This window comes from Lactuca virosa, chromosome 3 (genome assembly GCF_052849685.1).
Source record: "Lactuca virosa cultivar CGN04683 chromosome 3, Lactuca_virosa_CGN04683_v6, whole genome shotgun sequence".
Lineage (NCBI taxonomy): Eukaryota > Viridiplantae > Streptophyta > Magnoliopsida > Asterales > Asteraceae > Lactuca > Lactuca virosa.
In genome coordinates this window covers 156,330,240-156,345,431 of record NC_136428.1, presented here as the reverse complement: position 1 = coordinate 156,345,431, position 15,192 = coordinate 156,330,240, and the positions used below count along the sequence as shown (strand labels likewise).

The 15,192-nt window shown below is 36.7% G+C and overlaps 1 protein-coding gene across 1 annotated transcript; it reads left to right on the top strand.

The window, feature by feature from the left end:
- The first annotated feature begins 9,214 nt into the window (after positions 1-9,214).
- Positions 9,215-13,841, top strand: LOC145166742 (MLO-like protein 4). The gene is made up of 15 exons (XM_079085772.1): positions 9,215-9,622; positions 9,691-9,748; positions 9,832-10,061; positions 11,268-11,384; positions 11,465-11,525; positions 11,606-11,682; positions 11,781-11,855; positions 11,956-12,041; positions 12,451-12,500; positions 12,577-12,617; positions 12,725-12,901; positions 12,977-13,012; positions 13,096-13,163; positions 13,261-13,321; positions 13,394-13,841. The coding sequence occupies exons 1-15, from the start codon at positions 9,503-9,505 to the stop codon at positions 13,742-13,744; spliced, it is 1,608 nt and encodes a 535-aa protein (XP_078941898.1). The 5' UTR covers positions 9,215-9,502; the 3' UTR covers positions 13,745-13,841.
- The last annotated feature ends 1,351 nt before the right edge of the window (positions 13,842-15,192 follow it).

Genomic DNA, 15,192 nt, shown 5'->3' with positions numbered 1-15,192 from the left:
TCATATTTTGTTTTGGGGACCAATTCCGCAACATCTTTTATAAAGATTTCTCTGATTTGATTTTCAAAAGCATAAATTAAATCGGTCTTTTCTGGCCGAGAAATTAGGGGATGTCACAGTTGGTATCAGAGCATTAGTTTAAGCGAACTAAGAAATTGTAGGATTTCTAGACTTAAACTTAGAATGCTAAGTGATGATTGTGAGATGAGTGTCTACCATATTTTAGACACGAGCACTAGTTTATTTTAGGAAAGATGCCTAAAATGCCCTTATGTGCTAAATGCTATGTGTTTGCCATGTGTGCCATTAATTGTTCGGATCTATGGTCTGTTGCCGACCGGATCTGGAAACCTTATGTGTGTAGGATTCTAAGCGTATGATTACGAGATTAGAACTAACATGTAAACATTTCGGAGTGATCAGGGAATTGAAATGTCTAACATGGATAAAGACCTAAATTTGCCTTATTCGGTATATAGATTGTAATGGCAAGAACTCGTAGTGGAGTTGCAAATGCAAACGGAAACAGGGATCAACAGACTCAACCTCAAGTAGTTGAGCAAGTACCTGTTGTAGGAGTTGCACCTGAGCCAATGACGATGGCTGGGGTACAAGCAATGATACAGACGATGCTGGATCGCCAAATGGAGGAGACGAGGCGATTACTACAACAGAATAGGGAAGAGACTACGATACCTGTTGAACAGCCCGTATTGAATGAAGGGCAATCAGTAGGAGGGAACTATAGTGGGACTCTTGGTCAAGCCAACCCACCGATAGTTAGACAAAACAACCATGATGGAGGAGTTGATGGACGCGGGTGCAAATACAAAGATTTCATGGCATCTAAACCACCGTGTCTATCTGGGAGTCCGACACCGATGGAAGTCATGAATTGGATCTCCGAAATGGAGACGATGTTTGAAAGCTATGAGTGCAGCGAAAAACAAAAGACCGCACTTGCAATTCCTCTGTTAAAGTCTGGTGTGTTGAACTGGAGGAAGTTACTAGCTAATTCGATGCCTAAGGGAGAAGCTAGTAAGATGTCTTGGGAAGATTTTTTGGTACAACTGAAATTGCAGTACTGCTCTGAGCAGGATCTTCTGGAAATTAACAATGAGTTCCAGAATTTAAAGAAGGGAAAGATGAGCGTTACTGAATACGCTGCTAGTTTTACTGAAAAGATGAAGCTTGTTCCTTACCTAGTTCCAACTGAACTCTCTAAGGTCAACAAGTTTGCCCTCAGATTACCAGCGGACTTTGGTCCGATGGTTAAGCAAGCACCCACTTTGAAAGCCGCCATCTGGGCTGCTAAGAATGTGGAGGTTCAGATCAGGGAGAAAGGTCTGGAGAGGGCAGAAGTTGGTGAAAAGAGAAAATTTGAAGGAACTTCAGGTTCCAACAAGAAAAGCAAATTTTCTAAGTCTAAGAAGTTTGGAGGAGGAGGAGGTGAAGTGAAATGGTGTGAGAAGTGCAAGAAAAAGCACTCTGGGAAATGTAGCGAGGAGGTGACTTGCTACAAATGTGGAAAGACTGGGCATTATGCCAATATGTGTCCGTCCGACAAGAGGGTATGTTTTGAGTGCCGTGAAGAAGGACATGTTTTTAAAGATTGTCCAAAGAGGAAGGATGCAGCAAAGCCCAATCTACCACCAAAGCCGAAGGCGAGAGCCTTTCAGATGACCCTTGAAGCTGCAAAAGAAGAAGTAGATGTCGCTTCAGGTACCTTTCTCGTAAACGAATTGTCTGCCCAAATTTTGTTTGATTCTGGAGCCAATTACTCCTTTATATCGCATGAATTTGGTAGAAAACTAGCTTTGCTTGTAGATAGACTAGTTAATGCCTTATTAGTCGAGATTGCTAGTGGCAAGTTTGTACCTGTTAGCCATCGTATGAAAAATATCCTCATTGACTTGGATGGGAATAAGTTCCACGAGGAATTATTGCCTATCGAGTTAAATGGATTCGACATAGTTTTAGGAATGGATTGGCTTAGCGCCAATGACGCCGAAATATTGTGTAGGAAGAAAATAGTAAAAGTAAACCCACCAGGGAGAGAGTCGTTTATGGTGTATGGAGACAAACGCAGAGTAAATTCTGGAATCATTTCCCTAATGAAAGCCAGAAAGTGTTTGGCCAAGGGGTGTACATCATATTTAGCATTCGTGATCAATGCTAAGAAGGAAAAGAAGGAGGTGCAGGATATTCCGGTGGTGTGTGATTATCCGGAAGTCTTTCCCGAAGATCTTCCCGGATTGCCCCCTGATTGACAAGTGGAGTTTCGTATCGACTTGTTACCAGGAACGACGCCGATAGCCACAGCACCGTATCGATTAGCACCAACCGAAATGAAAGAACTTATGACACAACTTCAGGAGTTATTGGACAAAGGTTTCATTCGACCTAGTTCATCACCCCGGGGATCCCCTATGTTGTTTGTAAAGAAGAAAGACGGGAGCATGAGAATGTGCATCGATTACAGAGAGCTGAATAAAGCGACAATAAAGAACAAGTATCCGTTGCCGAGGATCGATGACCTGTTCGACCAGTTGCAAGGTTCGAGCTACTTCTCAAAGATCGATCGTAGGTAAGGATACCATCAACTGAAGGTGAGGGAGCAGGATATCGAAAAGACTGCGTTCAGAACAAGATATGGACACTATGAATTTTTGGTTATGTCGTTCGGATTAACCAATGCCCCAACAGCTTTCATGGATTTAATGAACAGGGTTTGTAAACCATACCTTGATAAATCTGTGATAGTATTCATAGACGATATCTTGATCTATTCGAAAAGCAAGCAGGAGCATGACAAGCATCTGCGTGAAGTGCTAGAAGTTTTGAAAAAGGAGAAGTTGTATGCAAAGTTCTCCAAATGTGAATTTTGGATTCAAGAAGTCCAATTTTTAGGTTATGTGGTTAACCAAGAAGGAATAATGGTTGACCCAGCAAAGATCGAAGATGTGATGAAGTGGGAACAACCAAAAAGTCCTACGGAGATTCGAAGCTTTTTACGATTAGCCGGATATTATCGCCGATTTATCCAAGGCTTTTCTTCGATCGCTACTCCATTAACAGCTTTGACCCACAAAGGAGCTACTTATGCTTGGAATGAAAAGCATAAGGAAGCCTTTGAAAAGTTAATGAAGAGACTGTGTGAAGCACCGATTCTTTCGTTACCTGAAGGAGTTGATGACTTCGCAGTCTATAGTGATGCCTCTGGAGTTGGGTTAGGATGTGTTCTGACCCAAAGGGATAAAGTGATAGCGTATGCATCGAGGCAGTTGAAAGAGCATGAAAAGAACTACCCCACTCATGATCTGGAGTTGGCAGCGGTAGTATTCGCCTTAAAGATATGGAGGCATTATCTTTATGGTACTAAGTGTAAACTTTTCACTGATCATAAGAGTCTTCAATATCTCTTTAATCAGAATGAATTGAACATGAGACAGTGGCGCTGGCTGGAACTACTCAAGGACTACGACTGTGAGATACTTTACCACCCTGGTAAAGCAAATGTTGTTGTTGATGTTCTCAGTCGGAAGGTAAATCTTGAAAAGAGAAGGCCAAGAGCGTTGAGAATTGAAGTCGTCTCGACAATTGTGGAAAGTATAAAGAAAGCTCAGGAGGAAGCTTTGGAGAAGAATGACCGAAAGGAGGAACGTTTGGGAAAAACGTTGGTGTTTGATACAAACGATCAGGGATTGAAGGTATTCAGAGATAGGATTTGGGTACCTAAGACGGGAGGAGTAAGAGGTCTTCTGATGGAAGAAGCTCACAAAACCATGTACTCGATTCATCCCGGCAGTACGAAAATGTATAGGGATCTAAAACCCTATTACTGGTGGCCGACGATGAAGCTCGATGTTGCTAAGTATATGGCCGAGTGTGTAACATGTGCTAGGGTTAAGGCACAACATCAGAAACCGTATGGGAGTTTAGAACCTTTACCTGTACCCATGGGTAAATGGGAGGACATCACTATGGATTCTGTGACTAAACTGCCTAGAACAAGGAACGGTCACGACATGATTTGGGTGGTCGTTGATCGCTTCACTAAGAGTGCGCATTTCATAGCCGCTAACGAGAAATGGTCTATGGATAAACTTGCGAATTCTTATGTGAAGGAAATTGTGAGGCTACACGGTGTTCCGTTAACGATTTTATCCGATCGTGACAGCCGTTTTACCTCAAGGTTTTGGAGAAGTCTACAAGAGGAATTGGGTACCAAGTTGTGTTTGAGTACCGCTTACCATCCACAAACTGATGGTCAGAGCGAACTAACGATTTAAACATTGGAGGATATGCTGAGAGCATGTACCCTAGAATTCCATGGTAACTGGGATGAACACTTACCTCTAGTAGAATTTTCCTATAATAATAGTTTCCACTCGAGCATCAAGATGGCACCTTATCACGCTTTGTATGGAGAAAAGTTTCGAACGCCATCATGCTGGTTGGAAGCTGGGGAAAAGCAGTTTATGGGACCTGAAATAGTCCATCAGACTGCTGAAAAGTTGAAAGTGATAAGGGAAAGGATGTTAGCTGCTCAAGATCGACAAAAGAGTTATGCTGACAAGAAAAGACAACCGATATCCTTCGATGTTGGAGATTCGGTTTTACTTAAAGTCTCGCCGTGGAAGGGACTTATAAGATTTGGTAAGAGGGGAAAGTTGAGTCCAAGGTTTATTGGACCATTTAAAGTTCTTCAGAGGATCGGGAATCAAGCTTACAAGCTAGAATTACCGGGAGAACTAGAGGGTATTCATAATACCTTTCATGTGTGCTATTTGAGAAAGTTCACGGGAGATGTGTCCGACATAATTCCCATTTCTGAGTTAAAGTTGGATGAAAACAAGAGGTTGATCGAAGAACCTGAGGCAATCGTTGACCGTAAGACTAAGAAGCTGAGACGCAAGATGGTCGATTTAGTGCTTGTGCGTTGGAAACATACGAATGGGCCAAATCTCACTTGGGAAACGGAGAGTGACATGATGAGTCGCTACCCGCATTTGTTTGCTGATGTGTGATTCCGGGGACGGAATCATCCTAAGGGGGAGAGAATTGTAATGCCCGTGTTTCTAGGCTAGGCATTAATATTGACATTATAGTCTAGGTTAACCTTTGTGACTCATTTTGGAGAAATGAAAAGGAATTATGTGAATATTATGTGTTTTATGTGTTTTATGCTTAATTATTAGGGTTTAATTAATTAAGAATAAAAATGAGCGTCAAAATTAAAATTTTAGATAAAGCCGATATCTATTAAGAAACTTGTAGTGGGCGTGACAAGGATTACGGATATATAAAGAATTCCGAAATCCGAGTTATAACGAAGAAGTTATGACCTGTCAAAGTTTCGCGACAAAACCGGCACGGGGCCGAATGTCGTAAAAAGTGAGTTTTTGATAAACTACTTTTTGGCCTTAGTGATCTAAACGAAACTCGTAGTGTTCGTTAAACCGAAAGTATGCATAAAAAGAACGCCCAAACCTGACTTCGTATGAGGAAGTTATGATTTTTCGAAGTTTCAGCTTAGCAGTAGACAGCTAAAATCTCGAAATTTAGATCGAGTGATTTTTAGCCGACATGACCTAAACGAGAATCGAAGGTCTCGTAAATAGTAGCACAACGGTAAAAAGTCTGACGAAAACGGACGTCGGATGAAGAAGTTATGAATTTTTAACGGATTTCCTGTCCCGGTCTGTTAAAAATAATAATATAAAAATTAAAGTCAAAATTAGCCGACGAAGTCTAAACGAAAGTTGTAGAGCGTAATTTTACCTACGCGTGCATATAAAGAACGTAAAAAACGGAACTCGTATGCGAAAGTTATGGATTTTAGAAGTTTTGGCGCGAAAATCGAGAAAATTCGCATAGTCACGTTTTTGCCACGTCACCCTCGCTTAGAACGTGCCACGTGTCCGAAATTGGTGAGTCAGGCGAGCCACGTGTCCGAGCTGCTGAGTCATCCGAGCTCCTGACCTGATCCGAAGTGGTCCACTGAGAAGGCGACACGTACCCTCTAGCACATGTCCGAACCCTCGCAACATGCCACGGATCCCCCCTACTTCGGACTAGACCTCGGTCCAATCAGGAGAGGACATCGAGGCCTTCGCACGTGCAGCCACCTGGGCACCCTCGCCTGTGGACCCCACCACCAGAACCGACTTCGGACCCCTATAAATAGAAGGGTCATGCGAGCCTTCTCGGATACTTTTGGGAAATTGTCACTTTTAGCCCCTTTTTCCATATTTTCTTCATCTTAGCATCCCCCAAAGCCCCGGTATCGATTATAACCCCCGGAATACGCCACGAAGAGCCCGAGAAGCCCGGAAAATTTATCTTTTCGGTTTCGAAGTCCGACCCTCGCAGAGCCCGGTTTCTGAATAAAACTCCCGGTTTTATTAGAAACGATCGTTTTTAGGAAACGAATTGCTGCCCGATTTTCATTAAATCAAGTGAGTGTATAGTCACTTTCATTTTACACATAGATATGAAGTATTTACCTTATAATACGTGCTATGTGTAAATATATTAATTGTTTATTTGAAGTGACTGTTGAGTTGATGTTTTATACAAGTTTTAAACTGTATAAGTATTTTTATCTACAAATATGTTGGGTAGAAATGGGTAGATAGTTGGTGTGTGATAAACTAAAGTGATGAGAGGTCTCGATGTGATTTGAGATTCAGTCATCTAACGGAGTTTGGATGACGACCACGGACTTTCTAGACATTCCAGTGGGAAACATTAGTAGGCCCGCAACCTGTAGGTGTTAATGAACTTGGGTGTTTATTCGCTGTACTCCAATCCCCCTCATGGTTGCCTTTAGGACATGTATGGCTGAGGAAACCACTTAGCAGTAGTGTCCATCCCGATGATATTCTTTAGGCTAGGTCCCTTGTGAAAAGTGTTTAGGGACGTAAAGTGAGGATAACGGGAACGGGTAATCAGGGTTATTGTTGATTAATGAACTTAATAAGTTTATTATTATTGTGGGTTGAAAACCCTATATGCTCACCAGGCTCCCAAGCCTGACCCACTCAGCTTTTTATGTTACAGGTAGTGGACCCCGAGCATAGTCGAAGGATGACGTGAGATTTTTGGATTATAGGCCAGTAGTTGTAAATAACTGTAGTAAGGCTTATAATGTCTTGTTTATGCTTTTGGTCTGTATCGGTACATGACATCCCGAAGTTTTGATATGAAATGAAATTATATATTTCTTAAAGAAAGGTTTTGACAAACTTTTATCATATTTTGTTTTGGGGACCAATTCCGCAACATCTTTTATAAAGATTTCTCTGATTTGATTTTCAAAAGCATAAATTAAATCGGTCTTTTCTAGCCGAGAAATTAGGGGATGTCACACTTTTCTTCTTTGTGATGTGGCACTATGATAATAGCTGTGCATACCAAATTACGGGTGCGCATTTGGACCGGTGGAACGGACCGTTTTTTTGGACCGCTGGGCCGGTTCTCGGTTCTAAGAATCCATCAAAATCGGTCCGGTTTTTTTCCCGGTCCGGTTTGGTTTTTACCGAGTTTAGAACCGGTTGGACCCAATTTAAAAAAAAAAAATTGTAATCTGTGAAAATTTTTAAACAACCATAAGTCATCCGTTTTAAGTCGGATTGACACGAGGTTTTTTCCAACGTTTAATTTACAGTTTGTAGAGGAATTTAGACTATAACTTTGTTGATTTTGGTATTATATTCAATGAGTTACAGTCTTTCAAAGTTGAGCTATAAAAGCTGAAAAATTTCAGCCTTTCAGCAACATTTTTAAAATTTTGTAATCTGTGAAAAATTTTAAACAACCATAACTCATTCGTTTTAAGTCGGATTGACACATAGTTTTTTCCAACATTTAATTTACAGTTTGTAGATGAATTTAGACTATAATTTTGTTGATTTTGGTATTATATTCAATGAGTTACAGTCTTTCAAAGTTGAGCTATAAAAGCTGAAAAATTTCAGTTTTTCAGCAACATTTTTAAAATTTTGTAATCTGTGAAAAACTTTAAACAACCATAACTCATTTCTTTTAAGTCGGACTGAAACACGGTTTTTTCCAACGTTTAATTTATAGTTTGTAGATGAATTTAGACTATAATTTTGTTGATTTTGGTATTATATTCAATGAGTTACAGTCTTTTAAAGTTGAGCTATCAAAGCTGAAAATTTTCAGCTTTTTAACTATTATTTAAACTATAATTCTGAATTTTATGTATCTTTGACAGATAAATCATATGAAAGGGATCTTGGTGAACTTGATTTATATGTTAGTTGCTTTTATTTGGAAAATTAATTTTGCAAGTTATAATATTATACATCAAGGTGGATTAGTTATGCATGAAACAGAAACGTAACCATTTTTACAAGTTGTATCGTATCAAACCCAACAACATATTCGTTTTAACGAGTTATATCAAACCCAAAAACTTATTTTAACGACTTGTACTCTATGCAATTAAAGTTGTACCGGTCCAAACGGGTCCAAGAATCGGAAAACCTGGACACGGACACGAACACGACTAATCTGGTCCGGTCCACGGTCCACAATATTCTCCATAACCGGTCCGGTCCAAGAGCCGGTCGGTTCCGATCCGGTCCGGTTGGGTCCAAATGTTCCCCTATACCAAATAGCCTAAACCAATGACTCATCATGTCTTTTTAGTTTTTTTTTGAACGGCCGGTTAGTTGTTAGATGTTAAATTCACCAAGTTAGTAAATTTACCTATGCCTGAGATTAGTTGTTAGTTATCTTGCGATGTTTTCACATTATTTTCATTAGTAACACATGTGATACTTGATAAAGAGATTTAAAAGTTTTATTTTATTTTATTTTATTTTATTTTTTATTAATAGAATAGCATTACAAAGTATTCGAATTTAGCGAGACTATATAATTTCTCACAAGTCACAACCGAAACCTCATATAACTTATACTAAAATTTTTCCTAAATATTAATAATATAACTTTCATCAAAAACATATATTTAATTTACATCAAATATAAAATTCCAAACCAACTTCAAACGAGCACCACAAATTAATAAATTCACAAAAAAATCAATTCTTTAAACTGCCCCATATGCCCTAAATGTACACAAACTATAAAACATAAATTAATTGCAAGCAATATTGCATCCAAATGCACAACCATATATGTCGCCCTCCATGCAAACATGTTTCCTAACGCCTTTAAACTAATTAATTGGCAGCCATCAATGACCCCAATTCACTTTAATAATACCAAAATACATAGACTCAAAAGTTAAGAGTAACACCCAGTGAAAACCCATCTGGGTTTCTTCATTTTAATCGTGTTCTATCCAAAGTTCTTGAAAGAATCCCAATTTCATGCATTCTTTGATATCAATTTGCAAAACCCAGAAGCGAAATCTTGAAATCTCACAAAAGGGTCAAGTTCTTGCACATGAAAGGGGCAAGATTTTGAAGATTGTTGCATACTTTTTTCTTCAAGTTTGATAAAAATGGAGGCAGATGATGGGAAATCATTGGTGGAAACACCAACATGGGCTGTTGCTAGTGTTGTATCTGTCATGGTTCTTGTTGGATTCTTCATGAATGCATCTCTTCGACACATTGAGAAGGTAAAAGTTTCAAACTTTTGAACTTTTTTTCAACAATTTTGCCTGATTTTGGTCTTTGTCGCACACAGTGGTTGTATAGAACAAAGAGGAAAGCTCTTTTTGCTGCTCTAGAAAAGATTAAAGAAGGTTAATAATATTTCTTTAACTTAAAGATTTTTCATAATTGTATCTTGTGATTTTATTCATTTGGGTTGTTTAATTGTGAGCAGAATTAATGCTCTTTGCGATTCTTTCATTGCTGATGGGTCATTGGATCGTCTATATTTCCAAGATTTGTGTTAAATCGTCAGCAATTAGCAGCCGATTTTATCCATGTTCCATTGATAAAAGTTTTATAGTTACAGAGGCAGTTGATGATCGAATATCTTTCAATAATCATTCTAATTACTCTGTTTCCAGACAGCTTTTGAGCCATACACACACCCAAATCTGCCCTGAGGTGGGTATTTTAGTCATTTCCTTTAATTTCTATGCATTTCTGCCCTTTCGCCTGTTTGCCATGGTTACAAATTACTCACAACAAAGGGTATTTTAGTCATTTTATTAAATGTACATTTAGTAGTATATTTGTGCTTCGAGCCAAACATTACAAGTTTTATAAAGCAGGATTTGTAGTTTTTGGCATCAAAATATTATAAAGGTCAAAGCATAATAGCGTATGTTTTAGTTGTAATGGATCTTACTTTCCTACACAATCTTTTTCCTATCTCTTAAAGATTGTTGATCTTATGACCATTTAAGAAGTGTCATGGATGGCAATTTTCAAAATTATTGTTGTGACTTCAATAGTTAGAATCAAATAATCGATTATTAAAGTTAGAATCAACTAAGGGCTAATAACAAACACAATCAAATAAGCCGGATAACAAACACATCCAACAAAGAGAAGACAACAAAATGAAAATCTTCATAAAGTTTTTATATTCTATTCTCATTAACGATTAAGTCATGATTTTTTAACAGAAATTACAAAAGAGCAGCAATTGTTTATTTATCCGGGATTATAGCCGGTAAAAAAATAAACCAATGGTAAAAGCAATGTAATATGACTTTTTCGAAAATATGATCAAAATTTAAGGGTTCTTTTTTTCCTCCTAAAATGACTATTTTATTAATTGTAATTTCATCTTATTTTATTATCTTATTATAATTTTATTAAATTCTTCCCTTCTAAAAATATTATTTTACTATAATCTGTTACGTCAAAATGGCCTAATAACCATCATTTGGTATGAAAAACTCTACAATACACTTGATTCAAATTCGAATCTCACATGCTTCAACTTTGGAGTGACATGTCTTTAGAAAAATATCGTACTATAAAATCTATTTGAAAAATGATATTATTTTAGTGTAATCTTGTTGTATTTTATTTGTCTAACATCTGATATTATTTTACTTTAATCATATTGTATGCTCTCTATTTGTCTTTCTCGGAAAATAAGTGTTTTCCAACGTATTTTTTAATCAAGGTTTTTATGAAAAATAACTGTATATAACTTTTATATAATTTTTTTCTTTAATCTTATAGTAAGATAATATATTTTTTTTGTTTGATAGAAATTTTCCTCATATGTACGAGAAAGCCTTCGTATTTTGTTTTTACCCTTTACGCGCTAAAATCCCAAATTTGTAAACTTTGTAGGGTAGTTCATCTTTTGCTTCAAAAGAAAGCCTTGAACAGCTTCATCGATTCCTATTTGCTTTGGGTGTAACACATGTAACTTACAGCTTCGTTGCAATTGCACTCGCCATGATCAAGGTTCACATAATCTTTCTTGATAAATTTAATCTCTTTCTTCATCAATTCTCTAAAAAAACGTTCTTTTTTGCTCCCATTAGATCTACAGCTGGAGAATTTGGGAAAACCAAGCCAAATCCATGGCTCAACCTCCACCACAAGGTACAATTCGACTTACCCATTTGAATTTTTTACATTTACAACAGTAACTTTTTCAAATATTGATCATTCGATGTGATTAGGAATGAGAAGATTATCTACTTTTATTTATCGCAACACTGCTCATCCATGGAGCCAACACAATATCCTCGTTTGGCTGGTAATCTCATTGTTTCATGATAATAAAACCATCTTTCCATTTATGGAAAGTTTTCCGATTCCTTTATGAGGAAAATTGCTAAATGATGTAATATTCAGCTTTGTTTCAGCAGACAGATTTGGAGTTCTATAAATAGAACCGATTACTTAGCTTTGAGATTAGGATTCATAACAGTAAGATATTGTTTCGATTCCCCTTCAAATTCTTGACTTACAAGTAACATTTGAATGCGTTCTTTTCCATTTATATATCTTTTTCATGAACTTGTTATAGACTCATAATCTACCATTATCATACGACTTCCATAACTATATGCTTCGAAGCATGGAGGAAGAGTTTCGGGATATTGTTGGGATAAGGTATAAAATTACGTTTTTGTCCTCGTATTCTTTGATCCGTTCCATTTTTTTATTAAAAAAGTAGTTTTTCGTTACTTAAAATTATATTGAGAAATTAAATTGCTTCCTACTTTTTATGCCTATAAATGTTCCTACCCAATAAAATTATGACAAATGTCATCATTCCATATTTTTTTAACTAACTCATTAAGGCTATATTAGGAATATATCAAATCAAATTAAATTGAATGGTGATTTGTCATAATTTTAGTGGGTAGAAATAATTGTAGGAATAAAAGGTAGGAGGTAATTTAATTTCTCAATTATATTTCTTTCTGGTTTCTTGATAAAGGGCACTCATGTGTCTCTATGCATGCATCTTTTCTCGAGTATTTTGGGGATAAAATCGTCTTTTCTTTGCTACATGCAGCATCCCACTATGGATTTTTGCCATTTCGTGTGTTCTTCTTGGTTTTCATGGTATGTTTTTATGTGCATAAACACGTGTTTATGAGTTTTCATTTGTCGAATGAATCTATAATATTTCTGTTTTCAGGTACATATATATACTTCTGGTTGTCGTTTCTTCCAGCAATTGTAAATACTCGATCATTAAACCTCTCATTTTACATGCATTCAAAACTACGCTTTTTTCCTTACGTTTTCTCCTTTGTTTGGAACTTAATTAACAAAATGAACAAAAGTTCATTGTCCTCGTGGGTACTAAATTACATCGGATAGTAATAAAACTGGCTGTTGAAACCAAGAACACAAGTCAAAGTCAAACCACAGAAACGCATCGAATTAACTTGAGAGACGAACTCTTCTGGTTCGGAAGACCGAGGCTTTTGTTACGATTGATACAATTCATCTCTTTTCAGGTGATCGAATCAAAACAATCTTTCAAATTTCATATTTTTCACTCAAATTTCTTTGTAGCTAACACGTAATTGCAGAACGCTTTTGAAATGGCGACATGTCTTTGGTCCTTGGTAACACCCTTTTCCTACTTTTTAATTTTATACGACACAAAAAGAAAGATTAGTGAAATGTTCTTATTTTCTTTAACTTGTAGTGGGAGGTGAATGAAACTTCTTGTTTTACAAAGGACCATAGTGTTCTTATGATTCGCTTGACGTTTGGGTAAATATATTCTTGAAAAAACTCGATTTGATCCTAATCTGGCAAAAAAAAAATCTTGTTTTTAATTCACACTTTCATTTTATGTTTTTTTTTTCAGGATTGTTTCACAGTTTTGGTGTAGTTTCATCACATTTCCTCTCTACGTCATTGTTACTCAGGCATGATCAAAATCAAACCACTTCCCCGTTTTCTGTTTGCACGTTTTCTTGAATATTTTGTGTGATTTGCAGATGGGTTCTCAGTTCAAGAAAACAATAGTGTCTGAAAACGTGAGAAAATCATTGCACACGTGGCGGAGGAGGGTGAAGGAGAAACACAGACATGATTCCACTTTCGCTCTCCTTCCAGCGACATCATCCACCATGTCTTTAGACTCGATGGTGGATGATGATTATGATGAGATTGTGCCAATCTCAAGTCCAGATGCTTTCTTCAAAGAAAGTCAAAGTCAAGTTCTTGAGGTTTCTACACATGATGAAAATGCCCAGTTAGTTTCGGGTAGGGATGATGACAACGATTGTGATGAGATAGATATTTCATGTGATTCAGAAAGATTTGAACCCGTAATTTTGAAGTCATAGAAATCTAGTAATATATACATACCAAGTTATGGCATTATGTTTTTGTATGGATTCTTGTTGTGAAGAAATATGAGATGCATATATTTATAACAATCCACATAGGGGAGAAGGTGTTGGGGAAAACGTACAAGGTATATTGATGATCAATTTTGGATAACAAAATGATCATATGAGAAACTTTCTTTAACTAAATTTACACTACATTAATACAATATGTTTTGCAGAAAATTAGAATTGGAAGCGTAATTTTTTGTTTGTGGAATATGGCCTCTGTTTCTAATTGATGAGAATGTGTACCTGAATATGAACAGAGGAGATGAGAATGGGAAAAACAAAATGAAAGAAACACTCGTTATTCCTTGTATACTACACACCTGGTCAAACTACTTTTCACATTTTTTTTTTCAAATCTACATTTATGGACCCTAAACTTATATATGTTTGTCATATTTAACTCACAATCTCCACCTTGTCAATCATAATAAATTTAACAATAAGTTTTCAATACAAAAATTTAACCAAATGTTAAAGTGTATACCTCCTAACCAAACTTGAAATCGAAAACTATGAACAGTCAGCCCGTATACACCGAAACCTTTCGAGCCGGTCATATTTTTCACACAAACCAAACAGTCGTCTAGGATGTAGTCACAAAAAAAAAAGAAAGGAATAAAGTATTAAGAGGGATTGGGAAATGCATGTTTGGTTGGTGATTGGAAAAGAAAGATGTATTGATAAGGAATCTCGTTCGATACCCATGATTTTCATTTAAGGCAAGCCACCTATTTTTTTCCATTACTTTCTTGCACGACTCACAAATTTTTAAATTTTCCCTAAATTAAACGTATCAAAATTGTAAGGAGAAATCCTTGAGTGAGCTAAATTGCAAAAAAATTAGCAACATAATCCTGCCAAACAAAGTTTATCAAAGTTCATAGTATCAATTTGTTAGATATATATGTCCATTGACACAACAAGTTATTAACATTCAAAATATTGCACCAGCCTATTGGGTTGCATATAAAGTACAATCGAAGTTCAAATTGACCAAAAAAACAATAACGAAAGTGTAAGAGTCCAAAATTTAGAGAGATTTGACTTTGAGTCAAATATTGACCAAAATGGCGACTTGGTCATTTATAAGAATTTTATAAGTTTATGAGGTTGTGACTTTATTAGTAAATATATTTAAATATGTTTAAGGCTCATTCTCGGACCATTTCTTCCGCAATTTGTTTGGGAGGTAAGGTGAGCGATTTTGGTGCCAAGATGATGCCAAGATAAGGCAGAGATGGTGGATTGCAAGGATTAACATCCTCTTCCTATTAAGGTAAAAATTTCTCCTATCGATGAAGCTTTTAGCTTTAATGGTGAAATGGATATATTGGTTAGATTGCTTGAGTTAATAGAATTATAACTCAATTAGTATGTTATTGAGAGTGTTTAGA